Source organism: Pleurodeles waltl, chromosome 3_1 (assembly GCF_031143425.1).
Source record: "Pleurodeles waltl isolate 20211129_DDA chromosome 3_1, aPleWal1.hap1.20221129, whole genome shotgun sequence".
NCBI classification, from domain to species: domain Eukaryota; kingdom Metazoa; phylum Chordata; class Amphibia; order Caudata; family Salamandridae; genus Pleurodeles; species Pleurodeles waltl.
In genome coordinates, this window is record NC_090440.1 from 208,638,999 (window position 1) to 208,655,107 (window position 16,109).

A 16,109-nucleotide genomic window follows, 5' to 3' on the forward strand; every position below is an offset into this window, starting at 1 on the left:
ACTACTGGAATCTCGCCTGTACAGGTGGACTGGCGAGAACTGCAACTAAAAGATGAAACATACTGCACTGTTGCACGGGTGTTTTTTCTGTTTTTGGGCAGCCTACTGTTTGAGAGGTGCCCTGGGGAGGGGGAGTTGGGATAAGCAGTTACAAGTTAGGATGGCTAGGGGTGGTGCATGGTTGCGTAACAACAGCGCTTCACTAATGAGCAGGGGACAGCAGACGGTAAGAGTAGCCAATGTAAATTTAAAAATCACCAACATGGCAGAATACAATTTCTTAACGTGGAACGTTAGAGGGATGGGGTCACCGGCCAAACAACACAAAATACTGGCTTATTTAAAAAGGAGGAATATACAGGTAGCAATGCTACAGGAGACCCACCTAGCGGCTGGTGAACCTGAGAGATTGAGACGTAGGTGGAGGGGGCGGGTGTTCGCAACAGAGTACTCAGCGTACGCAAGGGGAGTAATGATCTGGATCCGTGCAGGGGTTCCCCTAGAGATAGAAGCTTCCAACATAGATCGTGAGGGGAGGTTCGTGATTCTGGAGGGAAGGTTATACGGCACACCGATTGTCCTATGCTGCATGTATGCCCCAAATCAAGACCAGATCCCCTTTTTGACGAAATTGTCGAGCCACCTCACCCGCCAGATGAGAGGAGAGCTTTTGGTTGGAGGGGACTTCAATAGTATATTAGATGTAGACTTGGATAGATCCCACCCCTCCCCCCCACTGCAGGGTGCAATGTCAAGTAAGATAGCTGGGAAACTTAGTGAATGGATGAGCCACTGGGGGCTGGTGGATATTTGGCGGGAACAACACTTACACAACAGGGATTACTCATATTATTCGGACCTTCACCGACTCCACGCCAGAATCGACAGGGTGGCGTGTACGGCAGACCTTGCACGTGGGATGGTTCACTCCGAATATCCGGGCCGTACACTGTCCGACCACAACCCTCTATTGGTAACATGGATGGCGGCAGAGATTAGGCCCCCCATTCCGGCCTGGCGATTGTCCCCAACAGCACTTGAGGACCCAGCATATAGAGACACCCTGAGACAGCACCTGACTGACCATATTCAATTTAACAGTGGATCCACCACCTCTAGATCTACGGAATGGGAGGCCCTCAAGGTGGCGACAAGGGTTTTTTGTCTTGGACAATCGGCCGGAGTGAGATGCACACTTGAAAGGGAGCTGACTAAGCTAGAGAAGATAATACATGAGGGAGAACTTTTATCAGGGGGCTGGCACACTAGTAAATGAGAAATATAATCCGGCAAAGAGGGACCATTCCCAGATCGAAGAACAACTCAGATGCCACAGCACACAAAAATACTTTGCCTCCCTACAATCTGAAGAGGGTAGGTCTGGGAAAATGTTAGCCTGGTTGGTGAGGCCGGGTGGAGAGGCCGAGCCCATCACAAATGTACTGGATAAGGAAGGGTCATGCAGGAGTAGACCAGGCCCTGTAAATGATGCATTCAAGGAATATTACACCTTTTTATATGGAAAACCAGCTGAAATCAGTACGGAGGTCTTTGATAATTACCTACAACATATACCTATAACGAACCTGATGGCCGGAGACAGGGATAGGCTGGGGGGCCCAGTGACGATGGCGGAGGTCAGTGAAGCTATAGCTCAATTAGCCTCAGGGAAGACCCCGGGAACAGATGGCCTCCCTATGGACTTTTATAAAAAATTCAAGAAGCAACTGACCCCCCATTTGGTAGAGATGTATACAGAATCGCTACAGAATGGGATAATGCTGTGCACCATGAGAGAGGCAATGGTAGTCCCACTCCCTAAGACCAAATCTAGGCAACCTTCGGTGACTGACTTCCGCCCCCTGTCAATGCTAAACAGTGATTTTAAAATACTAAGCAAGATCTTGGCCAACTGTTTACTCCCTCTTGTTCCAGCTCTGGTACATGTAGATCAGAATGGTTTCGTCCCGAATTGCAGCACCTCCTTAAACCTGAGACGTCTCTTTGCGGTCCTGAATATGCCTAGCGACACGAAACTTGCAGCAGGGGTGTTGCTCGCGGTGAACTTTGAGAAGGCATTCGACTCGAACAGATGGGACTACCTGAGAGCAGTGATGCTCCGTATGGGAATGGGTGAGGATTGGGTCAAATGGGTGGACTTATACACGTCACCGCTGGCAAAAGTGAGAACAGGTAAAACGGTGTCCGGAACTTACCCAATTCACAGGGGAACCAGACAAGGTTGCCCATTGTCCCCACTGTTATTCGCCCTGGCCATCGAGCCGCTGGCGTCCCAGATGCGGCAGGAGGGCGTGGGTAGAGGAGTGGAATGGGGACACCAAGAACATATCATCTCGCTATATGCTGATGATATACTTGTCTATCTTAGGGACGGAGAGAAGGATCTCCCATGGGCGCTGGGAGTGCTGGAGAACTATGGGAACATATCTGGACTTTGCCTCAACCGTAGCAAGACATGCGTGTTCCCTATGGCTCCGGGCAGCGAACGCCCGACAACATGCCCTGTGGATATGATTTGGGCCCCTCGAACCTTTAAGTACTTGGGTAATACAGGTGTTTCACGACAGGGCAGACTTGCGCGAGGGTAACCTGGGCAGAGCTCTACGATCCCTAAAGTCCTCGGTGGGGTTCTGGCGATCGCTGAAATTGACGATAATGGCCAGAGTAGCATTGTCCAAAATGGTCATGCTGCCCCGGCTTCTATACTACTTCGCTAACCTGCCCCTTCTGATTCCAACAGCGTGGTTTCGTGAACTAAACACCCTACTCAGGAAACTTATATGGGATGATGGTCGTAGACGCACCTCGCTCCAAATACTATGCAGGCCAACTAGCCAGGGGGGGGTCTAGGAGCGCCAGATTTTGAAGCCTACTACCTGGCATCCCAGCTGCAGTGGGTTGCCGGGTGGCTCACAGGTAAGGGTCACCTGGAGAGGTACACCGACCCAGTAGTGGAGGACATAAATCAGTTCATTGCTCGAATGACAAATAGGAAGCTCAATCCTCGCATGCACAGCCCGATGACAAGAGTGGCGTCAGCATGTTGGAAGAGGTGCGTGAAAAGGGATGGCATTGTCCTCCCGTACTCTCCGGCCCTACCCCTGGCGGTACTCACGATGGAGGCAGGTGAGAGGAACCTGGGAGGCATGAGCCTCGGAACCTGGAGGAGAGCAGGAATAGAAACGGTGGGAGACCTGTTTCAGGAGGGAGTGTTGAGGTCTTTCACTAATCTTGTTGACAGTGGAGTCTCCCCGGGACAGTTCTTTATGTATCATAAACTGATACATGTGCTGAAAACGCACTGGATCACGGTCAACGCGGAACCAGCCACCCACAGGGTGCTGCATCTCCTATTGACATCAGGAGATGAGTCCCATCTGATATCTAAATTATACCGAGTTCAAGTTGAGGATGCACTAGATTCCCTGCGGCCACTGAGAGAGAGATGGGGGAGGACAGTCGGTAGGGAACCGTCCGATGCGGAATGGAACAGAGCTTTGGCTTACCCCCGGACCGTCGCTCGCAGCACACGACTGAGATATATACAATATAATTACCTCCACAGAACGTACCTCACCCCACATCGGCTAACAGTAATCTATGGGGGGGTTCCTAGGGTGTGCCCCAGATGTAAAAATGTAGACGCATATTTTGACCACATGGGATGGACCTGTCCAGAGATCCAACTGGGGTGGGAAGAGGTGATGTCCGACCTGTCGAGACTCCTTAATATGAACCTGACTCTGACCCCTGACAGATGTCTGATGGGCTTTGGGGATGGATTGCCGCGGGGGAGAGTGGAGACCCGCTTTCTGAGTCTGGCACTGGTACTGTATAGGAGACCGATCGCAAAGAACTGGAAGGCACAGTTTCGGCCCCCCCGGGTTGGGTGGAGACAAGACGTTACATCATGGGCCAGAGCCGAACTCCAGGTCCTGAAGAGCGAGGAGGGGAGGGGAATGCGTCACCACCCTATAGCGCAGAAATGGGAAGTAGCAATGACAAGCTGGGACAATATATTGAGAACAGCGGACACAGACACACCAACAGGAGTGGAGACTGGATAAACATAGGAAGGGAGGAGATGTTGCCTCACCCTCTAGGACATGGTAAGGGAAGACACGATAAGGCCGAGATTGAATAAAAGGGCTGACAACAGGGGACAGAGCCCAGGACATTGAGTAACAGACAGGTTGGACCCGGTAGACGCCCCACCCACCTAAAACCAGACAAGCTTATGAGTAATGATACCATATGTTCGATGGCATCTGTCGCTGTAGATACGCATGTTTTGCATAGCTCGCCATCTGGTGTTGGGCCGGAGTGTTACAAGTTGTTTTTCTTCGAAGAAGTCTTTCGAGTCACGGGACCGAGTGACTCCTCCTTTTGTCTCCATTGCGCATGGGCGTCGACTCCATCTTCGATTGTTTTTTTTTCCGCCATCGGGTTCGGACGTGTTCCTGTCGCTCCGAGTTTCGGAACGGAAAGATAGCTAATTTCGGAAGATTTTCGTCAGTATTGTTGCGTTCGGGATCGGCGTAGTTAGATTCAACACCGCGTCGAAAGATCGAAGAGCTCCGGTGCCCTTCGGGGTAGTTTTTCGATCCCCGTCGGGGCCTGGTCGGCCCGACCGCGTGCAGAAGAACGCCGATGGAACGGACCCCGTTCCGCTTCTGTCCCAAATGCCACAATAAATACCCCTATACAGACCAACACTTGGTCTGTAACCTGTGCCTGTCACCTGAGCACAGTGAAGACACCTGCGAGGCCTGTCGTGCGTTCCGGTCCCGAAAAACACTCCGAGACCGTCGAGCCAGAAGACTTCAGATGGCGTCCGCGCCGACAGCCCACCGAGAGTTCGAGGAACAAGAAGAGGAAGGAACCTTTTCGATCCACGAATCGGACTCCGAAGGATTCGGCGATACACAAACCGTGAGTAAGACGTCGAAAACCACTCAGAAGAAGATTTACAAGGCCCAGGGGACGCCACTGCCACCAGGCCATGGCTCGACCCATAAATTCGGTGACCGACCGTCGGCACCGAAAAAGGCCCAAACAGTGCTGAGATCGTCCGACTCCGGTCGAGACACCGGCACGCAGCCTTCTCGGGACCGAGAAAGTGCTGGAGACAAGCATCGACACCGAGATACCGGTGTAGACACGGCCCGACGCCGAGACAGCGGCACCGACGAAGATCGACGCCGAGAGGTTTCGGCCCCGAAAAAGAAAAGTCACCTCAGAGCCGAAAAAAGATGCAGACAGGGTTTCGGTGCCAAAACAGACTGCAACCGACCCAGTTTCAGGCTCTTATACAGAAGAGCAATCGCTAACCTCCCAAATGCGAAAGCATAGGTTTGAGGAAGAGCTACAATGAACTGACGTAGACCATACGCAAAAGCGTATTTTCATACAGGAGGGGACAGGAAAAATAAGCACCTTTCCCCCTATTAGAAGAAAGAGAAGATTGGAGTTCCAAACTGAACAAACACCACAAACAAAGGTGGTGAAAAAGGTTACTCCACCACCCTCTCCTCCACCTGTAATTAATGTCTCACCAGCACAAACTCCATCACATTCCCCAGCTCACACCACCATGAGCCAGGGTGACCAAGATCAGGACGCATGGGACTTATACGACGCCCCAGTGTCAGATAACAGCCCGGAGGCATACCCTACGAAGCCATCTCCACCAGAGGACAGCACTGCGTATTCTCAAGTGGTGGCTAGAGCAGCACAATTTCACAATGTAAGCCTCCACTCAGAACAGGTCGAGGATGACTTTTTATTCAACACCCTCTCCTCCACCCACAGCTCATACCAAAGCCTGCCTATGCTCCCTGGTATGCTCCGGCACGCAAAAGAAATCTTTAAGGAGCCGGTCAAAAGTAGGGCAATCACACCAAGAGTGGAAAAAAAGTATAAGGCGCCTCCTACAGACCCGGTTTTCATCACTACACAGCTGCCACCAGACTCTGTCGTTGTAGGAGCAGCAAGGAAAAGGGCCAACTCCCACACATCTGGAGATGCACCACCCCCAGATAAAGAAAGCCGCAAGTTCGATGCAGCTGGTAAGAGAGTCGCAGCACAAGCTGCAAACCAGTGGCGCATCGCTAACTCTCAGGCACTACTTGCGCGCTATGACAGAGCCCATTGGGATGAGATGCAACATCTCATTGAACATCTGCCCAAGGACCTACAAAAGAGGGCAAAACAAGTGGTTGAGGAGGGACAGAATATTTCAAACAACCAAATACGCTCCTCCATGGACGCTGCAGATACAGCTGCACGGACAATTAATACATCTGTAACGATCAGAAGGCATGCATGGCTACGAACGTCTGGATTTAAACCAGAGATTCAGCAAGCAGTTCTCAATATGCCTTTTAACGAAAAAGAACTGTTCGGTCCAGAAGTGGACACAGCGATTGAGAAACTCAAAAAGGACACGGACACTGCTAAAGCCATGGGCGCACTCTACTCCCCGCAGAGCAGAGGGAATTACAGCACATTCCGTAAAACACCCTTTAGAGGGGGGTTTCGGGGTCAGGGCACACAAGCCAGCACCTCACAGGCAACACCGTCCAGTTACCAGGGACAGTACAGAGGAGGTTTTCGGGGACAATATAGAGGAGGGCAATTCCCTAGGAATAGGGGAAAATTTCAAAGCCCCAAAACCCCTACTACTAAGCAGTGACTCACATGTCACTCACCCCCTCCACACAACACCAGTGGGGGGAAGAATAGGTCATTATTACAAAGCATGGGAGGAAATCACTACAGACACTTGGGTTCTAGCAATTATCCAACATGGTTATTGCATAGAATTTCTACAATTCCCTCCAAACATACCACCAAAAGCACAAAATTTGACAAAACATCATTCCAATCTCCTGGAGATAGAAGTGCAGGCACTATTGCAGAAGAATGCAATCGAATTAGTATCAAACACACAAATAAACACAGGAGTTTACTCACTGTACTTTCTGATACCAAAGAAGGACAAAACGCTGAGACCAATCCTAGACCTCAGAATAGTAAACACATTCATCAAATCAGACCACTTTCACATGGTCACACTACAAGAAGTGTTACCATTGCTAAAACTACACGACTACATGACAACATTAGACCTCAGACGCGTATTTCTATATACCAATACACCCATCGCACAGGAAATACCTAAGGTTTGTATTCAAAGGAATACATTACCAATTCAAGGTATTGCCTTTCGGACTAACAACCGCACCAAGAGTCTTTACAAATGTCTAGCAGTAGTCGCTGCACACATCAGAAGGCAGCAAATACATGTGTTCCCATATCTAGACGACTGGCTAATCAAGGCCCATTCGTTAATAGAGTGCTCAAACCACACAAATCAGATCATACAAACCCTCTTCAAACTAGGGTTCACCGTCAACTTCACGAAATCCAACATTCTGCCGTGCAAGGTACAACAATACCTAGGAGCCATAATAGACTCAACAAAAGGAGTAGCCACTCCAAGTCCCCAAAGAATCCAAAATTTCAACAACATCATACAACGCATGTATCCAACACAAAAGATACAAGCAAAGATATTACAACTCCTAGGCATGATGTCTTCATGCATAGCCATTGTCCCAAACGCAAGACTGCACATGAGGCCCTTACAACAGTGCCTAGCATCACAGTGGTCACAAGCACAGGGTCATCTTCTAGATCTGGTGTTAATAGACCGCCAAACTTACCTCTCGCTTCTATGGTGGAACAACATAAATTTAAACAAAGGGCGGCCTTTCCAAGACCCAGTGCCACAATACGTAATAACAACAGATGCTTCCATGACAGGGTGGAGAGCACACCTCGATCAACACAGCATACAAGGACAATGGAACGTACATCAAACAAAACTGCATATAAATCACCTAGAACTGCTAGCAGTTTTTCAAGCACTAAAAGCTTTCCAACCAATAATAGTTCACAAATACATTCTCGTCAAAACAGACAACATGACAACAATGTATTATCTAAACAAACAAGGGGGGACACACTCCACGCAGTTAAGCCTGCTAGCACAAAAAATTTGGCGTTGGGCAATTCACAACCAAATTCGCCTAATAGCACAATTTATACCAGGGATTCAGAATCAACTCGCAGACAATCTCTCTCGAGATCACCAACAGGTCCACGAATGGGAAATTCACCCCCAAATTCTGAACACCTATTTCAAACTCTGGGGAACACCTCAAATAGACTTGTTTGCGACGAAGGAGAACGCAAAATGCCAAAACTTCGCATCCAGATACCCACACAAGCAGTCCCAAGGCAATGCCCTATGGATGAACTGGTCAGGGATATTTGCTTACGCTTTCCTCCTCTCCCTCTCCTTCCTTATCTGGTAAACAAACTCAGTCAAAACAAACTCAAACTCATATTAATAGCACCAACTTGGGCAAGGCAACCCTGGTACACAACGCTGCTAGACCTATCAGTAGTACCCCACATCAAATTGCCCAACAGGCCAGATCTATTGACACAACACAACCAAAAGATCAGACACCCAGATCCAGCATCGCTGAATCTAGCAATTTGGCTCCTGAAATCCTAGAATTCGGGCACTTACAACTTACCCAAGAATGTATGGAAGTCATAAAGCAAGCCAGAAGGCCATCCACCAGGCACTGCTATGCAAGTAAATGGAAGAGGTTTGTTTGCTACTGCCATATTAATCAAATCCAACCATTACACACGACTCCAAAACATGTAGTGGGTTACTTGCTTCACTTACAAAAATCTAACCTGGCTTTCTCTTCCATTAAAATACACCTTGCAGCAATATCTGCATACCTGCAGACTACCTATTCAACTTCCCTATATAGGATACCAGTCATTAAAGCATTCATGGAGGGCCTTAAGAGAATTATACCACCAAGAACACCACCTGTTCCTTCATGGAACCTAAATGTTGTCCTAACTAGACTTATGGGTCCACCTTTTGAACCCATGCACTCCTGCGAAATACAGTTCCTAACCTGGAAGGTTGCATTTCTCATCGCCATTACTTCCCTAAGAAGAGTAAGCGAGATTCAGGCATTTACAATACAAGAACCTTTTATACAACTACACAAGAATAAGGTCGTCCTAAGGACTAATCCAAAATTTTTACCAAAGGTTATTTCACCGTTCCATCTAAATCAAACAGTGGAACTTCCAGTGTTCTTTCCACAGCCAGATACCGTAGCTGAGAGGGCACTACATACATTAGATGTCAAAAGAGCATTAATGTATTACATTGACAGAACAAAGAACATCAGAAAGACTAAACAACTATTTATTGCATTTCAAAAACCTCATGCAGGAAACCCAATATCAAAACAAGGTATAGCCAGATGGATAGTTAAATGCATCCAAATCTGCTACCTTAAAGCTAAACGACAGCTGCCCATTACACCAAGGGCACACTCAACCAGAAAGAAAGGTGCTACCATGGCCTTTCTAGGAAACATCCCAATGCAAGAAATATGTAAGGCAGCCACATGGTCTACGTCTCACACATTCACCAAGCACTACTGTGTAGACGTGTTATCCGCACAACAAGCCACAGTAGGTCAAGCCGTATTAAGAACATTGTTTCAGACTACTTCCACTCCTACAGGCTGAGCCACCGCTTTTAGGGAGATAACTGCTTACTAGTCTATGCAAAACATGCGTATCTACAGCGACAGATGCCATCGAACTGAAAATGTCACTTACCCAGTGTACATCTGTTCGTGGCATCAGTCGCTGTAGATTCGCATGTGCCCACCCGCCTCCCCGGGAGCCTGTAGCAGTTCGGAAGTTACCTTCAACTATTTGTATATATATCATTTCAACCTTAAATAAGTACATACTTAGTCACTCCATTGCATGGGCACTATTACTACAATTCAACTCCTACCTCACCCTCTGCGGGGGAAAAACAATCGAAGATGGAGTCGACGCCCATGCGCAATGGAGACAAAAGGAGGAGTCACTCGATCCCGTGACTCGAAAGACTTCTTCGAAGAAAAACAACTTGTAACACTCCGGCCCAACACCAGATGGCGAGCTATGCAAAACATGCGAATCTACAGCGACTGATGCCACGAACAGATGTACACTGGGTAAGTGACATTTTCAATACTGGAAAAGCCAGGAAATGGCATCCCCCCTGCATTAGCAGCCTCCACCCCCTACATTGCCATCGTGTTTAAGTTGATTAATGTTTGAAACGAGTTAAATGTGTTGTATAATAACTAGAAAAACATGACTCTGCTACACCAGGCCAATTGGGCAACCCATACGAGAAGAAGCGCCACTGATGTTCTATTCTTGTATAAGTTTAAAGTATAAAGGTTATCGAATAATGAAGTAGAACATTCAAACAATGTAGACAGTAGTGATATTAACACTGTTATGCACTAACACGAAGCAAACAAGATGGTGCCTTAAACATGATACTGTTTATTAAATAATAAAATGTTAATAAAAATATTTACTACAAAAAAAAAAGTCTTATGGGCCTGTAATTAGAGGGGCAGTTACGAGAACCTTTTTTAAAGATGGGGATGATTTTGGTCCCTACCCAAGTGGGCGGAAGTGGAGCACCTTTAATAATTGCAGTAAAAACCAGGAACAAGTAAGCACCCCATACCCAGAGCTCATTCTGATACAGATCACTCTGAATCTTATCAAGGCCAGGGGCCTTCTTGGGAACCATCTCCTTATGACTTTGACCACCTAGGTAAAATCTCAGAGGGGCCGTCAACTTTAAGACTCATTCTTAAAATAGATAAGCCAACAATACTACATGTGTCCTCACACTCATAAACGGTACCAGCTGCTATTGATACCCCAGTTGCTACCCAGTCGAGTGAAAGAACTGCCTGTACCCCCTCGTGTCAGTGTAAGGAAGCAAAGTGCTTAGCCCAGTCCAATGCAGGTATATTGTCCGGAGTGTTTGCTCCTACCCTTGCCTGCTCTTCTGTCCTCTATACAGAAGAACTTGTCTCCAAAATTAAAAAAAGAAAAATCACTGGTTATTCTCTAATATAACATGTTGCAGGACCCAATCGACTATCAGCAATTGTATCCTTGGAATTGGAGGGGGCCTTAGAGCATTGTAGTCACTAGCTGTGTGAGGTAACACTGTCATGTCCATTAAACTATGCCAGAGTCTAACATCTAGTAAAATGTAATCAATAAGACTAGTGCGATTGGCTCTATTAAAAGTGTGGGCTCGCAGTTGATCAGAAAGAGGTCTCCCATTACATGCCCCCAGACCCTGGTTAAGGGCAAGGGCATTAATTTGTAGAGCTACGGTAGTCCACTTTTTAATAGGTGGAATGCTAATAGGAATTTGCAACCCAGTGTCCTCAACAGCCAAAAGGGGCCAGCCATCAACACAAAAGGGCTCAAACTGGCAATTTAAATAGTCTCCCACTAACTTCCTAGCTGAGAGTGGAATAGTAGATAAATTAGCATTTAAGCTATCTAGTACCTTTGACTCCTTCATATTACCTAGAGTATGCATTATAAATAAAATAGGTGACATCACCCGGTATCGTAAGACTAACAACATCATCTGGTGAGTCCACCTCTCACAATTGTCCTATTACAGCAGTATTCGCCAATGTCGTAAGACCAACCCTTTCTGTTTGATCTATATGCGATTTAGGTACTCTGCTCAGGACTACAACATACAGGCAGGAAGCAGGAGGAAGATTTTCCCTTGTCAAAATGAATGAAATAGGATCCCTGGCATGGCTACCTAATCTGCCATCACCGTTATGGTTGCAGTCCCCACTATTCTCTTCTACCCGATTACACTGTAGCGAAGTGCAACAATCATGAAAAGTAGAGGGGTTGATACCTGCATCCGAGGAGCTGTCAACCTGCCATAAAGTGGAAGCTATACCCCCTGTTGGGGGTTTTCAAGAACCTTGTTCTGCCACCACTGCCACTAGCAGCAACAGCGCGTTAGCCAACCTGCGGTTCGGGAGCGCTGTGTTGCTTATAAGCCTGGCGCCTCCTGGCACGAGATGACAAACGGGCAGAGTCCCGCCTCTAGCAGCAACAGCGCGTCAGCCAACTCCCGGTGTGGGAGCCCTGAGTTGCTAATAAGCCTGGTATGAGATGACAACAGGAGTCCTCCTGCAGGGCAATCTGGTCAATAGAGCCCTGCCACTAGCAGCAGTAGCTCGTCAGCCAACCCACGTGCAGGAGCGCTGTGTTGCTTACAAGCCTGGTGCCTCCTGGCGCAAGATGACAACAGGCGGAGTCCCCCAGGGCAGTCTGGTTAACAGAGTCCCTCCACTAGCTTCGGCATGCATTTGTAGGAGTCTGTAAATCAGCACCAGGAGTTTGATGTTTGTAATAGGGTTTGAAGTGATTTCTTGTAGTTAGACTGCAGATTGAATATTGGGATTGAGATAACCCAGGTGTAGCAGTAGAATTTTAGTCTTGCTAGGTATTTCTTTACAGGATAAAAGTGTCATCCAGTTTCTGGGTTGGTGAGGAATGTTTTCAGTTGTGCATGGGCTTCATATATAGGAAGGCGATTGAGGGTGATAACCTTAATCAAGGTACTCCACACATCTAGTGGATTTCCTAATCTGTTTGAATTCAGACCTACTTTTAAAGAAGAGGAACTAGTTCAGAAAAGACCTTGTGAAATCAGAACACTCCTGTTTCCAAGGTCCATGCATAAGTAGTTAATCTATTCCAGATTTTCCATTTTGTAATCTAGGATGAATAGTCATGTTCATTTCATAACCGCATTTGGACTAAAAGTTGAGCAATGCAAAGACAAAAATCATGATGTACATGAACTACTCATGCAATGACCTGGGAAACGTGAGAGCTCTGCAAGCCTCATGCATGTGGAAAGTATATGGAGCAGGGTTTTATAATGAAATGTTCTGTTCAACTGCTGCCTATATGTACCTCTTACTATGTGACATTATTCAGTGCTGTGTTGACGGTTTGCCTAAATAGGTAGTCCTCTTCCACCATGCTCATTCACCCCATGTAACACTGATGATAGTTGGATTGTTAGATTGTTCAGTTAGCAGTCTGTTTTACTAGGCTGTTGAGTTTTCTTGTTTCATTATTTCTTTTTACCTTTACCAGGAGTTCTACAGGATAAAGACCTTTTCACTGTTTTTGCTGATCCAAACATGTTGGACACGTAAGTAGAGTTTACTTAAGTAAGTGTGGGGGCTTAGTGGAGGGTGTTTTAGATAGCACATGCTTGTTTGCCTGCACATGACTTCTTATCAGAAAGCTAGATCACTAGGTGAAGTCATGTGAAAGATTATTAGAAAGTTGGTGGCTGTCTATGTCCTACAGTTGACAGGTCTTGTCCAGTGTGGTGGATTCACAGCAAGTTAAATGTCATAAATGTATGAACAGTGACAAGAGTGGTTCTATAGATGGTGTTAATGATCTACTTACGACAAAGAAGAAACACTTTGTCACAATGGGGCCGTTTTGGAGAAGGGTACTTAAAATATTTAATAGTTTATACAGAGTCGGCGTGTTTATCAGTAATTTGCCATCACCAGTCCTTTCATGGCGATTGGTTGCTAAGAGGTTTGGAAACATGATTTAACATATCTGGGTACAATTGTAAGTCACACATTATGCCCAATCCATAGCACAATAGAAAACTTGAGATAAAGTCCAAGGAACATGTGAAGTAAGCATAGGAGATTAGCTGTGAAATAGTGGTAGTAGTAGATAATGTAACAACATAACTACGTTTCACAACTGTTTCATCTATCAATGGCACTACACACTAAATTGCCCTGCCAACCAAAGGTGCAGGGGAAGATTCATCATCCCTACATACAATCTTTAAATTTGGCTGCATTGCTCCTGAAGTTCTGCAATATGGACACCTATATTCACCTCAGAAATGCATGAACATTACCAAGGAAGGAAGTCTTCCATAAAAACATCTTACAGTTCAGGCCTCAAATCTTGATGCAGCGAGTTGGATTTTATCAGACCGAACTATTTTTAGGGTATACTGGCCTGCTCTGGTGAGAGAGCTTGAGCTGGCAAAGGACAAGTGTTGTGTTCATTCAGAAAGTGAAGGAGCAATAAAGATGTCTTTAAATCATGTTTTTATCTTGTTGCATTTGACAGAGCTCAAATGTCAGCTTGTGTGTTTTAACAATTTTTGCTTACTTTGTTCTTGAGATTGGTGTTTGTTTCTTTCTATGCCTGCCAAGTTAGAGGATTTTGTAAAGTGAACTCTCTGATAATCGTGCTGGACACAGAGCATTTAAATAGTTTGTAAATTAACTATACAAATATGTCAAAATATATTTCAGGAGTTAGGAAAGCCCTTTTTAGGTTGAGCATAGTGCTGAAGCGCCGCTCTTCCAACATGTAATCTATTCTGTGGGCTTTAAACACACCCATCTCACGCCCATCACTTTAATTCATTCCTGGGGCTGCCTTTAAAAAATGTATTGATGTTGTTGGTAAATGCTTTACGTTTGTCCCACATTGAGGCTGTTTTGTTACCGCCTTGAAGACTGACCCTGTTGCATGAGTTATTGCATGATCTAAAAGGTACCATAGGGTGGCGCATAATTTTTTCTTTTTTCTGCGACGCTTCAATCATGGCGGTATGTTGTTTCTTTGGCTTCCTTGGTTTAGGGCATCTTGCTGTTTGTGATGTCTGCAGATTTTTTTTCCCCATTTTTATGTAGCGCAAACTCGACACAAAGGTATTGCAGCGCTTTACATGAGCACCAGTTACATTGCACAAGAACACATTCATTTTAGTAGTAAGGGGAGATTAAGTGGTTTGCCCAGAATCACTATTGATGAGCCTGCACAGAGACTCGAACTGTATTCTCCATATCCAAAGTGTCTAGCTCTGGCCCTTAGCCCCATCTTCTCCCCAAGGGTTCTTTATCTGGTGTGTTGGAGCAATCTGGATTTTTTTTTTTTTTTTTTTTTTTTTTTTTTTTTTTTTTTAATAGCGCTTGGTAATAAAGGTTCTGCCATTTCCATTTCAGAGCCTCACAAAGCAGGTGCCATTCTCAACAAAATCGCTATGATGAAGTGGTGAAAAAGCTATGTCAAAATTTTAATATGACATTCTCGTTCTGTCAAGACCTCTGAAGTGGGTGCATTAACCAACTGACTTGGGTAGAGCTTAACACTAGGCAATATCACTCTTGATAACCTACAAAGGGTCACCAACCAAGCACATAGGTTAGTTATAGGCAAGAAGATTGCGAAATGTGTTGTCTCCAAAATGATGGAAAAGGAGTCGTGACTCCATACCCAAGCACTTCACAACTTCAAGCTTGATAGCAAAAAACATCTAGCCTTTGGATGTAAATTGGGCCTTTTCAAATAGAGTTCAGTTAGCGTAAACTCTATACAAAGCTCTGGCCCTTACGCCACATCCTCTCCCCTAGGGTTCTTTGTCTGGGGCGTTTTGGGGCAGTTTGGGAATAATTCGTTTTTTCTTATATAGCGCTTGGTAATACAGGTTCTGGCATTTCATAACTGTGCAAAGCAGGTGACGTTCTTAACAAAATCGGTGCAATTCATTTTCAGTTAAGCTGCGTCTTCTGTTATTCTTTGTATAAAGTCAATGCTTTTAAAAGCTAGGCTAGTATTGCCAATGTAGATGAATAATCCTTTAAAAAGTTTAACAATCAGAAATGTATGGCTGCTCCCTTTTCCTTGCTCCTAACTCTTTTGACCCCGTAATTCTCAGGGTTAAATGCCACAAAGGTGCCTCTTTGTGGCTTGTTTGATGCTATAAAGGTTTTCATAAACACACTAGAAAGGGTGTGGGGTAGTTTGTACCCATATTAATGAAAAATGTCTTGTTTAGGACAGTGTGCTACCACATCAAGCTTTAGTAACACATTTATTAAAAATGGAAAATTTAAAATATGACCTGAGAAAATTCCTGCTGCCACCCCGATGACAATGATGTTAGTGAAATAAGACGACAGTCAGGGCTACTTTATTCTACCTTTATGACTATCAGTGAGGATCCTACAAAGCAGAAGTTTATGCTACTTATAATGCCTGTTCTGCATTATAGGAATCAC

At 45.8% G+C, this 16,109-nt stretch overlaps 1 protein-coding gene across 5 annotated transcripts in view; it reads left to right on the forward strand.

Moving 5' to 3' along the window:
- The window catches only part of UBL7 (ubiquitin like 7), a 192,991-nt gene that overhangs the window by 69,144 nt on the left and 107,738 nt on the right, over positions 1 to 16,109 (forward strand). For all 5 annotated transcript variants that reach the window (XM_069222209.1, XM_069222210.1, XM_069222208.1 and 2 more), the window contains exon 6: positions 13,150 to 13,207. In XM_069222209.1, the coding sequence (XP_069078310.1) occupies positions 13,150 to 13,207 (58 nt within the window). The remainder of the gene's footprint in view (positions 1 to 13,149; positions 13,208 to 16,109) is intronic.